Here is a 17,502-nt window from a genome sequence, read left to right as displayed (position 1 = left end):
ATATGCAAGTAGAATAAATAGTTTTTCAAAGTTCCATTATATGGCCCAAGAATTAAAACGTTTGAAGACCACTGGCTTTGAGAACCAGACAGTAGATAGCTTGAGTTCTTTCCCTCATCAGCCAGTAATTTGCCGAACTATACTGAGTAAGATGCTCATATACTGAGATTCAAAGTATCTACCTATAAAACTAAACTTTGGGAGATGAAAATGTCTCTTACTCCTATAGTACGGATGTCACCTAAGTTCTTTGTCATCTAAGAAAGAATACTTCCCTTTTAATTAAGAATTTCCCTATTCTCTAACTATAGTTTCTAAAATACTGAATATTTTTTTTGTCTGGGTATTTACGGTATCTAACTGAGCTAGAATACACTATCAGTTTTTTTTAAGATACACCAACACAAGAGCCTAAATCATTGATTTGTGATTTGAGCTATGCAAAATGAATTAAATTTTTATACTAAAAATTATGAAAATACTTATATCATAGATTATTAAATATTTTCTTTGAGATCTTTATTTCTAGAACAGGTGCTTGCAGCTATAAATTTCCCTGGCAGCATGGCTTCAGTGGCATCCCATAATTTTTTTAAAAGATTTTATTTATTTATTTGAGAGAGAGAGAGCATGCAAGTGGGGGTGGGGGGAGAGGGACAAGCAGACTCTGCCCTGAGCTTGAAGCCTGCTGTGGGACTCTATCCCATGACTCTGAGTTCAGGACCCAAGACAAAATCAAAAGGCGGATCCTCAACTGACTGAGCCATCCAGGCACCCTGGCATCCCATAAGTTTTGCTATGTTGTATCCTCATTTTTCACTCACCTCAGAGTATTGTCTAATATCATTTTATTTCTTCTTTGACTTGTTGGTTATTAGGGTGTTTAATATTCACACCTGAATTTCTTTCTATTAATCATTTCTGATTTCACTCTATTGCTGTTGATGGACATACTCAGAATGATTTCAAATCTTTTGAATTTATTGAAGTTTATTTTACGGCCTTGCCATAAATGCTTCACGTACACTTGAGAAGAGTGTGTATTCTACTGCTATGGCATGGAATGGCCCACAGATTCTTTTAGGTCTAGTTTGTTTCTGGTTTATATGGATGTTCAAGTCTGCTCAGTCTTTCGTTTCCTTGTTGAGCCTCTGCTCTGTTGTTCTACTGATTACTGAAAGTGGGGTACTGAAGTATGCAACTGTATATGTTGAATTATATCTTCCTGATAGATCACCCCTTTTATCATTATAAACTGACCCTCTTTATCTCCAGTAACATACTTTGTTTTAAATTCAATAATGAGAACAATGAATGGGAGTCCCTGTTGCTCCACATTGTCACCAGGATGTGAGGTCTCTTTTAGATTTTGGCCATTCTGATACGTGTCTAGTGGTATCTCATTGTTATATTAATTTGCATTTCCCTGATGACATTTGATGTGGAGCATCTTTTTAAGTGCTTAATTGTCACCTGTACATTTTCTTTGGTGAGTTATTTGTTAATGTCTTGGACTCACTTTTTAATCAAGTTGTTTTCTTATTTTTAAGTTTTAATAGTTCTCTGTGTGTTCTGGATAACAGTCCTTTATCAGATACATCTTTGGCAAATATTTCTCTCATTTTGTGGCTTCTCTTTTCATTATGTTAATCTCTCCGGGGAGAGATTAAGGGCATAGATTGACCTGCAGTCTAATCTAATTAAGTGTGAGCCCCTTTAAAGGAGTAGATTTTGAGGCCAGTCTTTGAGAGTTCTTCTAACCCCAGGAAAACTCTTCTTGTATATCTCTTCTCTGTATTCTTACGAAAAACTAGCTGGCCTGTAGTTTAGTTTGTTCTCATAAACCTACTAACCTCCTCTTAATTGTTTACCACCAAAATCTATGTTGTTTTGAGGGCTTCCTTAGGCTTGAACCATACACTCTGTTACAAGCCAAGTTGAATTTCACCACACTCTGTTACAAGAAGAGTTCCATTAGGGAGAACGGCAGACTTCTTTGTTCTTATGGCCCACCTCTCCCACTGGGTAAAATATTTATAATCAGCATTCTGGACAGGGCAGTGGTTTACAGTCTTCTGACCATGCCTCTCTCCGTGTGGAACCTCCACCCTTGAGCAGGCTGAGGTGAAGGCAATTAAGTGTTCTAGTCTACCATGCCCGGGTTAGAGCTTCTACCCTGTAAGTGGGAGTCACAAGTAATGCAACTCCCAATCTCTTACCTGTATGCATCTGGAATTTAGCCTTTGCAATATGAAGTTGAATTGAATGAGTAGTGCTGGCAGCCTGCATTTCCTGGCACATAGTGTAGCCCTTGACTGGAAAGGGGGAAGAGACAGAGCTCTGTCTTTTTGGTCAGACCCACCTAGACGGTAGCTTCATGTCATGTCAAGAGAGAAGGGAGAGGTTTGTGGTACAAGTTCTATAGACTTTCAACTGTTCCTACTGAGGCTTAGTGGATTTTTTTTTAAATAAATGTTTCTTCATTTGCTGTATTCCCTGAGGACAATTTCCAGAGACTTTAATGGTTCCTTTTAAAAAATATATTTAGGTACATTTTATTATATTCTAAATATTGTAGTAGATACAATGATTTTCTCTTTTTTTCTACTAATTCATTTAAAAAAAAACTTTATTTTATGTGATAGGAACACTGAACAGAGAGATCTACTCTCTTAACAAATCTAAGTGGACCATACAGTATTGTTGATTATAGGTACAATGCCGCCCAGCAGGTCTCTAAGGCTTCGTTGTCTTGTATAACTGAAACTTTATGCTTATTGATTACTAACTCCCCATTTCCATTCCCTTTCCCTCAGTCCTTGGCAACCACCATTCTACTCTTTGATTCTGTGAATTTAATTATTTCGGATACATCACGTAAGTGGAGTCATGTAGTATTAGCCTTTTTATGACTGGCTGATTTCATTTAGCATAGTGTCCTCAAGATTTATCCGTACTGTTTCATATTGCAGAACTTCCTTCTTTTATAAGGCTGAATAATATATCAGTGTATGCACATAACACATTTTGTTTATCCATTTATCTATCAATGGGCATTTAGATTATTTCCACATTTTAGGTATTATGAATATTGTTGCAATCAATATGGGAATGTTAGTATCTCTTTGAGATCTTGTTTTAAATTCTTTTGGATATATACTTGAAGTGAAATTGCTGGATTATATGGTAAATCTATTTTTAATTTTTTGAGAAGCCTCTCTGCTGTTTACCATAGTGGATGCTCCCTTGTGCATTCCCACCAACAGTGTACAAAGATTACAATTTCTTCACATCCTCACCAACACTTGCTGTCTTTATTTTTGTTTTTGTTGTTGTTTTGTTTTTTTTGTGTTTTTTTTTTATAATAGCCATCCTGACAGGTGTGAAGTGATATCTAATTGTGTTGTTTATTTGCATTTCTCTGATGTTCAGAGACGTTGAGCGTTTTTTTTTTTTTTATATACCTGTTGGCCATTTGTATGTCTTCTTTTAAGACATGTCTATTCAAATCCTTAGTACATTTTTAAATTGGGTCATTACATTTTATGGGGGGTTTTGCTATTGAGGTGTAGGAGTTCTTTTTATTTTGATGATTTACCCCTCAATGATTGCTTTTTTTAAAATATATATATATATATATTTTTTTTTACCAGTTATGGTTGTTTCTCTGAAGAGAAGGTCTGTGAAGTTCCTCATACTGCCATTCTCAAAATAGCATATACATTTTATTTTAATAACAGATATCTTCAACCAACCTTTGCTTGTATTAGAACACAGACCACTTAACATAAGACAATAGTATTAAAAATCTTTGGGGGGTGGGGTTGATTTGCTTTTACTATTGATACACACCTTGACACATATCTAGCAGTCACACAAACATGCTATAATATCTAATACATATGGAACACCTGTCCAAGGAAGATCCCAAGAATGAGACAAAATGGTATATATCTTATCTCGTCTAACGTAAAAGCAAACGAAGCTCAGAAGATTAAGTGGCTTGTCCATGATCAAGTAGTGGATCAGGGGTAATTCTTAAAGAAATCAACCCCCCACCACCTCCCAGATAAGTCCTACATGTGGTCTTTCAGGCTCATCCATAGGCAAATACAAGGCTTTCTCTGGACGGCCTCTTGGGGGACAGCTACCCTCCTACAGGAGGCGTAGGGTAGTTGTTGAATTGCTGTTTTCTGGAGGGAGTTGTAATTAAGGACTCAAGAACAGCAGAACACTAAACCAAGTGCAAGGCTTTTCGAGCTCAGGGCCCTGTGTGACTGCACAGGCCAGACGTCCGTGAAGCTGGCCCCCCTCTGCTACATTCAAGTTCTCATCATGAATGCATCAGAACATTTCCTGTCTCCAAACTACTTTTGCTCAGTGGTTCCCTCTTCAGGTTCTTCCTCATCTCCACCTAGAAACTGCTGTTTAGCAGATGTCTAGGGCATCCTTGATACTCGACTTCTGTGATACCCCAAACGTAGCCTCCCAACATAGCCTGCCACCTGCCCCCTGTGCTTTCAGAGCCCTTGTGCATACTTTATGGTACTGCACAATGACCATATACATATTGCATTGTGATTGTTCATGTTTCTCTCTTTTTTGCTAATTAACAAACTCTTTAAGCACAAGGATCCAGACTTTTACATTGATCTAACCACAGGATTTGGTGTGCTGCCTAGTAAATAATTGTGGAAAGAAAGAAGGAAGAAAATAAAGAAGAAATCAAATAAGTTTCTTTGCCCTCCTAAATTTGGGTTTTTAAGTATAATTTAAGAACTTGATGGGTTTAGATACATTAAATATCACATAATAAAACTATATTTCAGCGATACAAGAAAGGTTATACTAACAAAGTTATAGAGACTTATTATACTGAAAGAGGAATTTTTACCTGTTTAAATTACAAAATGTCACAGCTGGGAAGTCGATCTTCTCCACATACTGAACCTCTATAGACGTCGTGGTGGGCCATGTGAAGTAGTTGACCAAGCGACTGTAGATCTGCCATACAACGAGTAAGACTGAGCCCAAGACTACCAACAACCAGAGCAGCTTTCGAATTTTGCTCTGGTTGCGAACGATATTGTGCACCCCATGAAAGGAAGTGGAGATGGCAAAGTCATGGTCAAACGTCTTTCGATCAGTGGGAGATAGCAGCGGTTTCTTTGACAGGCATAGCTTTATCTTTTCCAAGAGTCCTTACGTTTAACAAAATAATGAAACAAACAAAAGTATGGGTCAGAAATCCTCAAAGCTGTCTGTGAGAAACATAATTCAAAGAAGTTCAAACAGGTTACCCTTTGTATGTATAATGCATAAATATTCAAAATCCATCTTGGGTTACATGGTTTCTTTAGGTATCAAAATGTAGACGTGTTGATGGCATGGGTCTGATCGAATGGGTGGCTTGCAACTCATAATCTTCCAAAACTTAGCTCTCATTTTTGAAATACAATTTCTTGGGGTGCCTGGATGGCTCAGTCGGTTAAGTGGCTGCCTTCAGCTCAGGTCAAGATCCCAGGGTCCTGGGATCTGGTTGGGCTCCCTGCTCAGCAGGGAGTCTGCTTCTCCCTCTCTCTCTGCCCCTCCCCCTGCCACTTGTGCCCGTGAGTGCATGCTCTCTTTCAAATAAATAAATACAATCTTAAAAATAAATAAGTAAAATACAGTTTCTTGTTGAAGAATCACAAAGTCCCTTAGATGTCATGAGCAAAACCAGGCTGATTCTTCTGAGGGTAGTAAGTGGGGCTAAAAAGCAATCTGATCTACAGTAATGTATTATGTGGCTGAACTTCTGTAGCTCCCTAGGCTTTGAAACACAACTATTTTACTTCAGTTGGCTAATTTAGTCTGGAATATCTGAAGTTGCATTATCAGTTAAGCAGTGTATCTTCAGCCTTTTGAGAAAGTGAATTAATTCTTTCAATAGCGTCAGTAATCAGTCAACTCATGTTTATTTCTATTGATTGATAAGGACTGGTAAAGGTGGCCCTAAATTTTTTTTCTGGCAGTATATAACATATTCCAAATTTTCTGTTGTTTTAATTTGTTTTTATTTTTCTGTAGAAGATATGGAGAATTTCTTCGCTGAAGGAAGGCTGTGAAGAACTCAGAGGATGAGATGGTCTTTGAAACAGAAACATCATGTTCCTGGTCTAGGCCTTGCCTCTTATAACCTGTGCTGCTGTTCAGACATTGTGCCAAGTTCCTTAATCTTTCTAATACTTGGTTCCTCTTTGGGCGCCTGGGTGGCTCAGCTGGTTAAGCGACTGCCTTCGGCATGATCCTGGAGTCCCAGGATTGAGTCCCTCATGGGGCTCCCTGCTTAGGATCCTCTGACCCTCCCCCCCCTTGTGTTCTCTCTCTCTCTCTCTCTCAAATAAATAAATAAATAAAATCTTAAAAAAAAAATACCTGGTTCCTCTTCCATCCGATGGGTGAACAGTCTGCCTCATGAGTTTGTTGTGAGTATTAAATAAGATAATATCTGGGGATGGTTTGGCATGTCATCTGAGCCATGGTAAGTACTCAATTCGTCTTGGCTATTTTTGTTATTCTGCTAATTTAGTAGTGACATGGCAAGTGGTAAAATATTCAGGGAGTTTTAAACATTGTCTACAATTCTCATTTAAGAAATGAGTTCTTAATGGCCTCACACATGCTCATAATTAAGTGAATTGACGTTTATATTTTTTGCTTCAAGGAGTATTATTTCTGTTATCTGATCAGCATTAATTTATTTCTAAAATGTTTCAAGTGTGGCTTATCATTAAATCATGACTTAATACTTCATAGGTCCCAGTCAATTAGCTGAGTTTATGTCATGATATATAAAAGGTACCTATAAGCATTTTCTAAGGGACTCCATTTCATTTGCAGTGTTAGGACAGAAGTACAAATTATATTAAGATTATTTTACAGACTATACACTAAGCAGGAAATTTTGTATTGATCTGATTAGCTTGAGTTTAGACAAAAATTTTATAATAGTCCCACATACTGTTGTTTTTCATATTGAATTAGGTAATGTATATATAAAGTAACAGGCACAGTCCCAGGGCAAAATCAGAAATACAAGAAAAGCTATTATTATTATTCCCTAGCAAAATAAATTTAACAACGTTCTTTTGTGTGTTATGTAGCCATTAGTTACAAATATGAAGAAATGACTCTTACAGAAGGACAACTCAGTCTCTGGGCATCTGGCACCCTTCCTATTATGGAGCCCAAAGCTGTTCAAAAGGGAAGAGTAATCTAGTAATCAGTAACTGGCCAACCAAAGTATTGCTGTTTGCAAGCATTACCCTGAAAAATATGTTTCATGTTTCAAGCTTATTTGTTGAAAATCAGCTTGTTTCATATAGATCTGCTCCTTGACAATTGCTTTGGTTTTACTGGAATATTCTTAATCATTTGCTAAGGTTTTAAAAGAATTTTGTAAATAATTACTATTGTACACTAATCGTGAAGAAACAAGGTGAAATATTACCATGAGGAAGGTTAAAATTGGTTTAATAAATGGCACACCAGCGTGCCTGCAAAGCAAAGGAAAGGTCTTACTTTCCTGAACGATGTAAACACTACGTAATTATGGCAAGTGGCCCTTGCATTGAACACTGATCTTTATAGAGGCATTTTGAGGAACATCAAACACGTTTTGCTGTATTTTAAGAATAAAACTTGTAGGCACATGATAAATAGAAACCAAAAAAAAAACCCAAAAGCACACAAAAAAGAAAAACAAACAAAATAAAACCAAAAAATAGATTCTAGCATATAGTAATATTTTAAAACTATTTTCGTTCAACTCCCTCATACAAATTTCTTCTTTCCTATGTAACAAAAACTTTACTCATATCCGAGTAATATTGGAAATCAGACTTCCCAAATGAAAAAAATAATCCCCCTTTACCTTGGCTAATGTCTAACCTGTAGTAATGAACATGGTAACTGCTCTGAGGAGTTGACTCCTTACCCACCTTTCTCAGCGGATGCTTTTGGTTTCTCAGTCCGTTCCATTCTCAAGTTTAGTATGCAGAGTCCTTGGTGTATATCCAATTTTCATCAGTAACCATATTCATTTTGTGGGCTTTATATAAAATATAGCAGTTGAGGTTGTAAAACATGGGGGCAATTTAAATGTTTGTGTTGCTATGTTTTGCCTCATAAAACACATAATCTGCAAACCAAAAATGCTGGCAGAACCAGCCATGGGTATTTATGGACTGATGAGAAGCCATCTTAGAGTGAAACCAAAAAATATAATTAGGAAATCGTTTTCTTGGAATTAAAGAGAGAATCCCGACAGAAATCTGTGGCTTTAGAATCACCCCTGAGCAGCCTAGTGATGCACCTGGACAAGAGCCGCCTGCTTTTATTTCTACCTCTCTCTTTATCCTGCTTTGAATCAAAACACAGTTGAAATGAAATTTGGGGGGTAAAAATGTCTTTTTCCGGTTGAAGTTACTTTCTTATTATACAAATGAAACTGTTTTAAACAAAAATATTAATCAATGACAAAATAAAACATTAGAAAATCTCTCCTCCAGAAGTAATGATTGCCAGAAGCATACAAATTCAATAAAACACAAAGGCCAATTATTTGTTCATATTAACATTTTTGAGAAATTATTAGAACTTATTAAATAATAAACTGGAAAATATGCATGATTGTGTATAAATGGCACCACCTGTTGACACAACTCAGGAACTGCATGTGTCTCTGCTTGGAGTGTTTGGTAACACTAACCATTAACATGGCTAGATATATATATATATTTTTTAAGATTTTATTTATTTATTTGACAGAGAAAGACACAGCAAGAGCAGGAACACAAGCAGGGGGAGTGGGAGAGGGAGAAGCAGGCTTCCCGCGGAGCAGGGAGCTGGATGTGGGGCTCGATCCCAGGACCCTGGGATCATGACCTGAGCCGAAGGCAGACGCCCAACCGTCTGAGCCACCCAGGCGCCCCTATAAATATATTTTTAAAGACTTTTTATTTATTTATTTGACAGAGAGAGACACAGCGAGAGAGGGAACACAAGCAGGGGGAGCGGGAGAGGGAGAAGCAGGCCTCCTGCCAAGCAGGGAGCTGGATGTGGGGCTCGATCCCAGGACCCTGGGATCATGACCTGAGCAGAAGGCAGACGCTTAACGACTGAGCCACCCAGGCGCCCCATGGTTAGATATATTTTACATATATTTCCTTGGAAACTCAGTACTATGAGTTAAAACTAGTGTTATATGGAAGCAAGCTAAGAAATTTCAAGGGATGTAAATGAAAGTCCTGGGATGACTTCCCCAACAAATTAAAGATTTCAGGAAAAGTGTCAATCTCATGATGTATGGATTTCTCTATGAAAGAGCTCTTCTCTGGGGTTACGTTACAACCTCAGCTAGAGTATTTTAAAATTTGGTTATTCCTGAGAGGAATAACAGCTGACTTACTTATTCACCTTTCCTTCCCTTCCTGTTGTGCCTCATTTCTTCAGCCTACTCTCTCTCCAGAGCAGTTGGGGAGCCCTCGGATGAACCAGGTAACAGATTAGAGTGCTAAGATGGGCTAATGATCCGTTATCCACTGTTTGAACCTCCAAGGGAAGAGTCATTGGCTGATTTAAGGAGGGAGCAGACTGGTAGGAAGGGGGGCTAGTCCAGAAAAAACAGTCCAGGTGGAGAACAATAATAAAGAGGGAGGGGAGAGGGGTTCCTGTGGGGGGGGGGCGGGGGTGAGGGAAGAAAAATCAAGAGAAAAACAGTCTTCCAAAGCTATATTTCATTTGCTTCATGGTTTAACCAAGTGTCGGAAATAACTAGCAATTTTCTTAAGGTTTCTTCATGTTTTCACTCCCACTTCATTTCCTCTTTCTTGGTGCCCCCACCTTTAGTTATTTCCCCACAATGCTTTTGTGCATTAGAGAGGGAGAGAAAGAGTGCAACAGAAAGGAAGGCGAGCGGGCAAGATCTCTCCATTTTTTTTTTTGCCCATCTTTTACTTAATAAAGAAGAAAAGAAAAGAAAGCATCTTCTTCTTTTGTATTTGTTCAAACTCGTCCCTCTCTTCTGGGACATTTAAAAATGATGAAAGTATCTGCTCCTGCTTGCACTCAGCATCCTCATCTCTCCTCCACTTTAAGATGAACTTTTCACTGCTGCTTTTTTGCTGCTTCTCTCTTCAGCTTACAATTACTTCACGGTCTCCCCCACTCTCTTAGCGACTTTTAGTAAACTTAAATTCCGTCCTCTCTGTCTAGGGAGAAAATCTCCCACTCCTCTGCCCCGTTCTTGCCTGTTTGAGTGACATAGTAGCCGAGTATCCTTTCCACAGTTATCCCTTATTTTTTATTCCTCACCTGAACTTCCTTAACTTTCTGAAAGATCTCATTAAAAATACAGACATCCCCACGTTCCTTCCTCCTACTTTCTGGGCTGCTTCTGCAGTTGATTTGCATAGTGAGTGCATTTGGTAAAAGATAGATTTTCAGATCCCTTTCGACGCCACCCCAGAACATGCACACACACAAAGGTGGGTCATTAAATGGCAAACCAAATGCAGTGAGGATCGAAAGAGTTCTGAATTGTCATAGCAAAAGTAGTGTCAACTGCAGAAAAGTCACTCATCATTAGTGAGAAATGCAAAAGGTGAAATAAAAGGGGATGGAGAGGAGGGGGAAAGAAAAACTCTCACCTGACCCCGAATTTGAATCCAGAACATAAACCACATTAAGAATTTTATGCAGTGTCTAGAGAAGTGTTTTCTGGCCCAGTATCAATTATATAGACACACAAATGTGTCTTTTTCAAATATTTCCTATTTATTCTATTTTTCAAAAAAATTCATGTGTTTTTCATAAAAATGTTGATCCTATTGAACGGGCGTGTATCTAAAGGTATTTTAAAAAACTCATCTTTGGCTACTACTTTTAAATTTAGCTTTGAATTAAAACAAAATTACATTTTGTTTAGGATAATGCATAACCATTAATAGTGATGCATTTTTGTCTTTTTATATTTAGACAGATTTGAAAAAGTGTACGGGATCTGCAAAGGAAGAGGAGGTAAAGAATACTTTTTCTTTTATTGGAAATAGATATTTTTCCTCAATAATTTTGGAAAGAAAAAGCAAAGTGAACCCACAACTTAGCATGTTGTCAATAAATATTTTGATGGTATCTTGCTTTGGTTTGTAATAATACAAAAAGCAGAAGTGATACTGCTAGTTTTTGTTTTACCCTGTGTGTAAGCATTGTCGGTTAGTGTTTTTGTATCCAATGCACCACAATCGTTTTCTAAAACACTGAGTGGAAAAAATTAGCCACCATATCACATCTATCCAACACAAATAAATTCATGCATCTAAAATGACAGCATTTAGTGTAGAAAGGGACCTTACAATAGACATCACCAAGTCTAACCCTATTGCCGTCCCCACCTTCACCCATATAACAGAGGAGTAAGCTCAGACATGAGGTAAGAGAATAGAAGTTCCACAAAAGCAGGGTTCTTTTCCTGTTTGGTTGGCTGAGCTATCAACTCTGGAAAAATGTCTGGCAGGTAGGAGGCAGTCAGTAAATATTTGTGAATGAAGAGAAAGTTTGTCCCAGACTTGTACTTTTCTCATGACACCCATTAACATAAGCAAATTAGTGCAATTTTTTTCCAAACTTTTATTTTTAAAAGTGCAAACGGGGGTGGTGGGTGGCTCAGTTGGTTAAGCGTCCCACTCTTAAGTTTCGGCTCAGGTCGTGATCTCAACCTCAAGAGATTGAGCCCCACGTCAAGCCGCCCGTAGGGCTCCTTGCTCCGCGCCAAGTCAGCTTGGAGTCTTTCTTGCTTCCCTCTGTCCCTTCTCCTCCTCTCTCTCTCTCTCAAATAAATAAAGAAATCTTTAAAAGAATAAGATATAAAAGCACAAACTTACAGTAAAGTTGCAAGAATTGTGCGATGAATACCTAAATACTATTTACTATAATTCACTAATTATTAACATTTTCCCACATTTGCTTTATCTTCACTTATATATGCATCATCCTCTTATCTCTTAAAAAAAAAAAAAGGACAACCTTCTGCAGAAATACAATATAAAAATTTCACTCAGGGGCGCCTGGGTGGCTCAGGTGGTTAAGCGGCTGCCTTCGGCTCATGTCCTGGAGTCCCGGGATCGAGTCCCACATCGGGCTCCCTGCTTTTACCTCTGACCCTCCCCCCTCTCATGCTCTCTGTCTCTCATTCTCTCTCTCTCTCAACTAAATAAATAAAATCTTAAAAAAATTTAAAAAAATTTTTCACTCAGGAAGCTTTACTCTGATACAGCACCATTACTCATTATACATTCCATTCTCAGGATTCCTCACTTCTTCCCAAAACAGAAGATATTTAATTTATAATATTTTCGCACCCCGGCGAGGCAATTCATAATGTTATGGTTCCCCAATCCAGAATCCTATCAAGGATCATGGGTTGCATTCAGTTGTCATGTCTATTTAGTCGCCTGTACTCCAGAACAGTTTCCTAGCCATTAATTTATTTTGTTTTCTTGTTACATTGCTATTTTTGAAGAATCGATGTCAGATGTTTTGCAGAATGCCTCTCAACTCTTGATTGTATAGTTTCTTCTTCATGATCAGGTTCAAGTCAAATATTTAAGGTCACTGGAGAACAACAAGGTGATGTGTGTTCTTCACAAAGCATCACATCAAGAAGCACACAATCTGTTTCTTCTATTGTGGACAGCATGGTTGATCTCTTGGTTAAGGTGCTGTCTGTCAGATTTGTCCTTTCTAAATGTACTTGTTCCCTTTTGTAATTAATAAGTAATCCTGGGAGTGATTCTTAGAGATTAGAATGTCTTGTTCCTAGATTTTCATGCAGTGAGTTTTAACGTAAATCAACAAAGTTTGTCTGAATTAATCATTCCTACAGTGTTTCCAAAATGATGATATTCTCTTTCTATCATTATTTCTGTATTTTTGTTGGCATTCTTCGGGAAACAAGAGCATTAATTTCTGATTTCCTTGCTTCTTTTTTAACCAATGGATTATTTTATTGTTCTATACATGAAAACATAGTCCTGTGGTTACTCGTTGAAGGGATTCTTTCTCTAAATTGGCACCTTTTCTGGAAGGACTAACTAAAATAACTTCACTGTGCTTACTGCTGTCTCATTTTCTATAATTTTCTATTAAAACCTAGTAACTCAAATATGTTTTAGAAGAAAAACACTGTCAATTTGAGAAGACAACCTTGTAAGGCTTTAGACTCAGATTAATCAATTTAAAGCACTAAAATAATTAGCTGTAGAAGAAGAGATAGGGTTCATGGTCATCTCAGCTCTCAATTATTTGAGTGGTTATGAAAAGTGTGGGTAAGGCAACATATAGACATGTTAACTTCTAGATGTTCCTTTTAAATAACTCAACAATTTGCCTAAGCTATATTTAGTTTATGGTTTTCTAGCAGATGTACTAGAAGCCAAACTTCTTGGATCAAAACAACAGTGAAGAGCATATTATGTATTTCTTTATTCTATTTCTTGTTACCTGAGTGTATCTAATAAGACATTGAACTTGTTATCCAAACAGAATTCTTCTGATATATGTTTTCATATATTGATTGAATGAAGTGTTCATTCCTAGATCTTCAACTACAGGAAGCAACTGCTTTATAATTTATATAGGAGTAGTACACACAAGAAAATGTTACATATCTGTGCCATCATCATCAACAAACATATGAAATGTACAATTGATCTATTCTAATTATTCATGTATTTAAAAAGCCCATCCCTAGCTGCTGCGCTCAACTTTCTGAAAATGAAAGGCTTTTGAGAATCTGCTAATGAGTTTCTTACTCCATTTCTCTGCCATGTTCTGCTATTGGCTCAGTCTGTGGGAGGCTTCTGTTTGTCACTCAGCTGCAGCCACACCATCAGTGAAACAGCCTCTGTTTATACACCTCTGTGGTTTTGTTCGCGGTATTGAAAATGTTCCTGTTATTGGTCAAGGTAGGGGGAAGGACTCCACTAATGCTTAACTTGTAGGGCCAGGAAGTTGCAAAATTAAGTGTCCATGTACTACATGGGTCAAGGCAACCTGGATAGGGTCCAATTATACAAACATTCTAGCTGCAATTTTATGTGTTTTTTTTCTGTTTTCTTGACTCTAATCCCTTATCTTTTTGTGCAATAGAACATTTGAGAGAAATGCATTTGCTTTCAACTACTTAGAACAAAAATATTTATTTGTCATTATTTCCATACCTTTGAGGACTATTCTAAAGGAAGGTTGTAAGTTTTGCGCTTAGTGTATCTTACAAAGAGAAAGTAAAACAAAGCAAAGCAAAACAAAAATACAACTCAAAGATGGCAAAATTTAAAAATTGAACATTCAAGAGGCACAAGTCATGATGAATAATATGAGTGATTTTAAAAATTTCACCGTGTGGATTTTATACACTACAGTGGGATAGTTTTCCCCAAAATTCATGTCCACCTGGAACCCCAAGGGATCTTAATTTGGAAATAGAGTCTTTGTAGATGTGATTTGTTAAGGATCTCAAGATGAAATCATTTTGGATTTAAGGTAGACTCTAAATCCAATATTAGCTATATTTATAGAGAAAAGAGAAGAGGTAGACACAGATACACACACAGAGGAAGGCCACGTGAAGACAGAGGCAGAGATTGGAGTGACACAGCCACAAGCCAAGGGACTCCAGGAGCCACCAGAAGCTGGAGGAAGCAATGAAGGATTCTCCCCTGGAGCCTTCGATGGGAGTGTGGTCCTCACACACTCTAATTTAAAACTTCTAGAGAACTATGAGATAATAAATTCCTGGTTTCTAAGCCACCGCATTTGTGGTAATTTGTTAAAGCTGTCCTAGTACACAGGCAGAAGAGAAATCAGATGAATTTTAAGTGAGGATATATAAAAAGTTGTGAGGTTCCTTGGCAAATACAAGAATTTTAAGCTTTATGATACGGTCTAGTTCAGCTCTGTCTTTCAAAGTTGACCGCTGAGGTTGTATGGGGATGAAACTCTTGTGCAGCTCTATGACAAAACAATGTGACAACGCAGATGAATGCCAGGATAGATAGAGAAGATTTCTTAAATAAATGTTATTACAAAGGCAAGAAAATTCATGAACATCTATGTCATAGCATAAGGCCAAATTCTTTGTAACATTTTCATTAAATCATGAATAATGAAAAATATTTTTACACTGTACTTGGGTTTAGCATTAAATTCCCAGGGATAGTTATCTTCCTTCAACAAAGATAAACTAGCTAGTATGGCCCAGATACTGCTTCCAGCTGTGAAGGATGCATCAATGAGCAAAACAAATATCCCTATTTTTGTGGAGCTTCTAGTTTAGCAGGAGATCACAACCTAATCACGAGTAAGTTACCTAGTCAGATGGAAGATGAAATGTGCTATGGAAAAAAGAAATAAAACATGCAAGAGAGATCAAGAGTTCTCAGTTTGAGGAGATGGTGTCAATTATTATAAAAAGTGGGGTAGGCAGGGTAGACATACAGGGAAAGGTCAAATTTGAACAGTCTTGAGAGCAATAAAGGAATCACTCAGGAGGAGAAGAACATTCCAGGCATTCTGCATAGCTAGAGCCAAGGTCCTGGGTGGAAGCAACTTGCTTTTGAGGAGGAGCAAAGTAGCCAGAGTAGGTGGACTAGAGTAAGAGAAAGAGAGGAGAGAGGCTCAAAAGGGTAATGGGAAGACATATAATGCTGGGCTTGTAGACCACTGTGAAAGTTTTATATTTTATTTTAATAAAATGGAGAATTTTTGTAGGTTTGTCTAAAGAATGACATGATCCAATTTACATTTATTCTTGCTAAAGGTATTGGGAATAGTGTGTGTGTGTGTGGTGGGTGGGTGGGGTGAGTGAGTGGGTGTTGAAGGTCGCAGGAAGCTGTTGGATTCTTACATTTTTAAAGGTAGAGCCAAGAGGATTTTGTTGTGGATTACATGTAGGTTGTGAGAAAGAGATAGGAGTCAAGGATGACTCCAGGAGTTTGACCTGAGCAATCAGAAGAATGGAATTACTATCAAATGAGATAAAGAGGACTCTGTAGAGTTGATTGTGTAGACAGGGAAAGATTAGCTCAGTTTCAGAGCTGTTGAGTTTGCAGTGTCCATTAGCCATCCAGGTAGAGATGTTCAATAGGCATTTGGAGATATGAGTCTGGAGTTCGGAAGAGGTCTGGGCTGGAGAGAGACATTTGAGAATTGGTTGTAAATGGATTGTATTTAAGTCCATTAGAATGAGTGAGTCACCAAGCCAGGGCGTATAGCTAGAGAAGAGGGGATGACCAAGGACTGACCCCTGATCTCCAATTTTAAAAGCTATGGGAAAATGGAAGACCATATGGAATGACCAGTGAGGATGAGACAGGAGAAAAACCAAGAAAGTGAGATATTCTTATCTCCAAATGAAGAAGGTGAATCATAGGGGAAGAGTAATCAGCAGTGTTATGCTGCTGATGGTTCAAGCAAAACGAGGCCTGAAATTTGACATTGCACTAGGCACTGTGGCCCGTGTTGGAGAAGTGGTGGGTGGATATTCCAGTGGCTGAAGGGAGAATTCAAGAAGAGAAGTAGACGGTGCATATAAACAGTTCTCCTGAGGATTTTTACTACTAAATGGAAAAATTAAATAGTGCCAACATGCAAAATGTAGTCAATAAAAATTTTCACGAGTTTCAAATATAACAGCATGTTCACATGCTTATAGATACGATGCACTTAAGAGTGAAAGTGCAAATATATGGGAGAAGGAAGGCATTTTTGTTGGAGCAAAGCTCTTGCATCCAGGTGGATCATGACGTAATACACAAGTAGAGAGTTTTGTACGGATAGTTCATTAATGGTAAAGGGCTAGAACATAGAGTATTTGGTGGTTGATGCTAGGAGGTAATGACACAGTCAAAATGGAAATACTCCTCTGATTGTTTCAAATATTTCAGTGACAATAAAATCAGAATCATCAACTGAGAATAGATATAGGAGCAGGGGGAGAGGAGAAGGTGTGAAAATTAATAGAATGAATGGTCTGGGATATACTCTTACGACTTTTGGCAATATGAAGAGCCTGTTTGAGGTTCCTGGTTAGGATTTAAAGTGAATCCAGTAGTGCGGTACTAGTACTAGGCAAGTACAAAGTTTCCTGTGGCTGTAAAAAAGGTAGAAACAGGTGAAAATAATTCTAATAATAGATCTTATGTAACAAAATAAAGTATAATGTTGACTCGTAATCAACTTAAAAAGGAGACATTTTCCATTCTTCTTTTAGTGCTCAGTCTTTGCAATCCTGTATACTTTCCACTCTTTTGTCTGTTTGGACCAACCACATTTCAAGGGTTCGGTAGCCACAGATGGCTAATGGCTCCTGCACTAAGGGTGTGGGTCTGAGTGATCAGGGCAGGAGTGACTGGCTGAGACACACCGGAGTTCAAGATCGTCTGGTGGAGGAGAGGAGGAGAG

At 37.9% G+C, this 17,502-nt stretch overlaps 1 protein-coding gene across 1 annotated transcript in view; it reads right to left on the bottom strand.

Moving 5' to 3' along the window:
• The window catches only part of ASIC5 (acid sensing ion channel subunit family member 5), a 30,488-nt gene extending 22,466 nt beyond the window's left edge, over positions 1 to 8,022 (bottom strand). Inside the window, exons 1-2 of the mRNA XM_028104307.1 lie at positions 7,983 to 8,022; positions 4,895 to 5,201 (exon numbers count right to left, since the gene is read on the bottom strand). Coding sequence (XP_027960108.1) covers positions 4,895 to 5,201; positions 7,983 to 8,022 — 347 coding nt within the window. The remainder of the gene's footprint in view (positions 1 to 4,894; positions 5,202 to 7,982) is intronic.
• Between the last annotated feature and the right edge of the window lie 9,480 nt (positions 8,023 to 17,502).

The sequence above is a fragment of the Eumetopias jubatus genome, unplaced genomic scaffold, assembly GCF_037043125.1.
Source record: "Eumetopias jubatus isolate StellerSeaLion01/CBP00866 unplaced genomic scaffold, mEumJub1_p1.0 scaffold_2, whole genome shotgun sequence".
Taxonomy (NCBI): domain Eukaryota; kingdom Metazoa; phylum Chordata; class Mammalia; order Carnivora; family Otariidae; genus Eumetopias; species Eumetopias jubatus.
The sequence above is the reverse complement of the archived record's forward strand: the minus strand, read 5'-3'. Positions and strand labels throughout refer to the sequence as shown.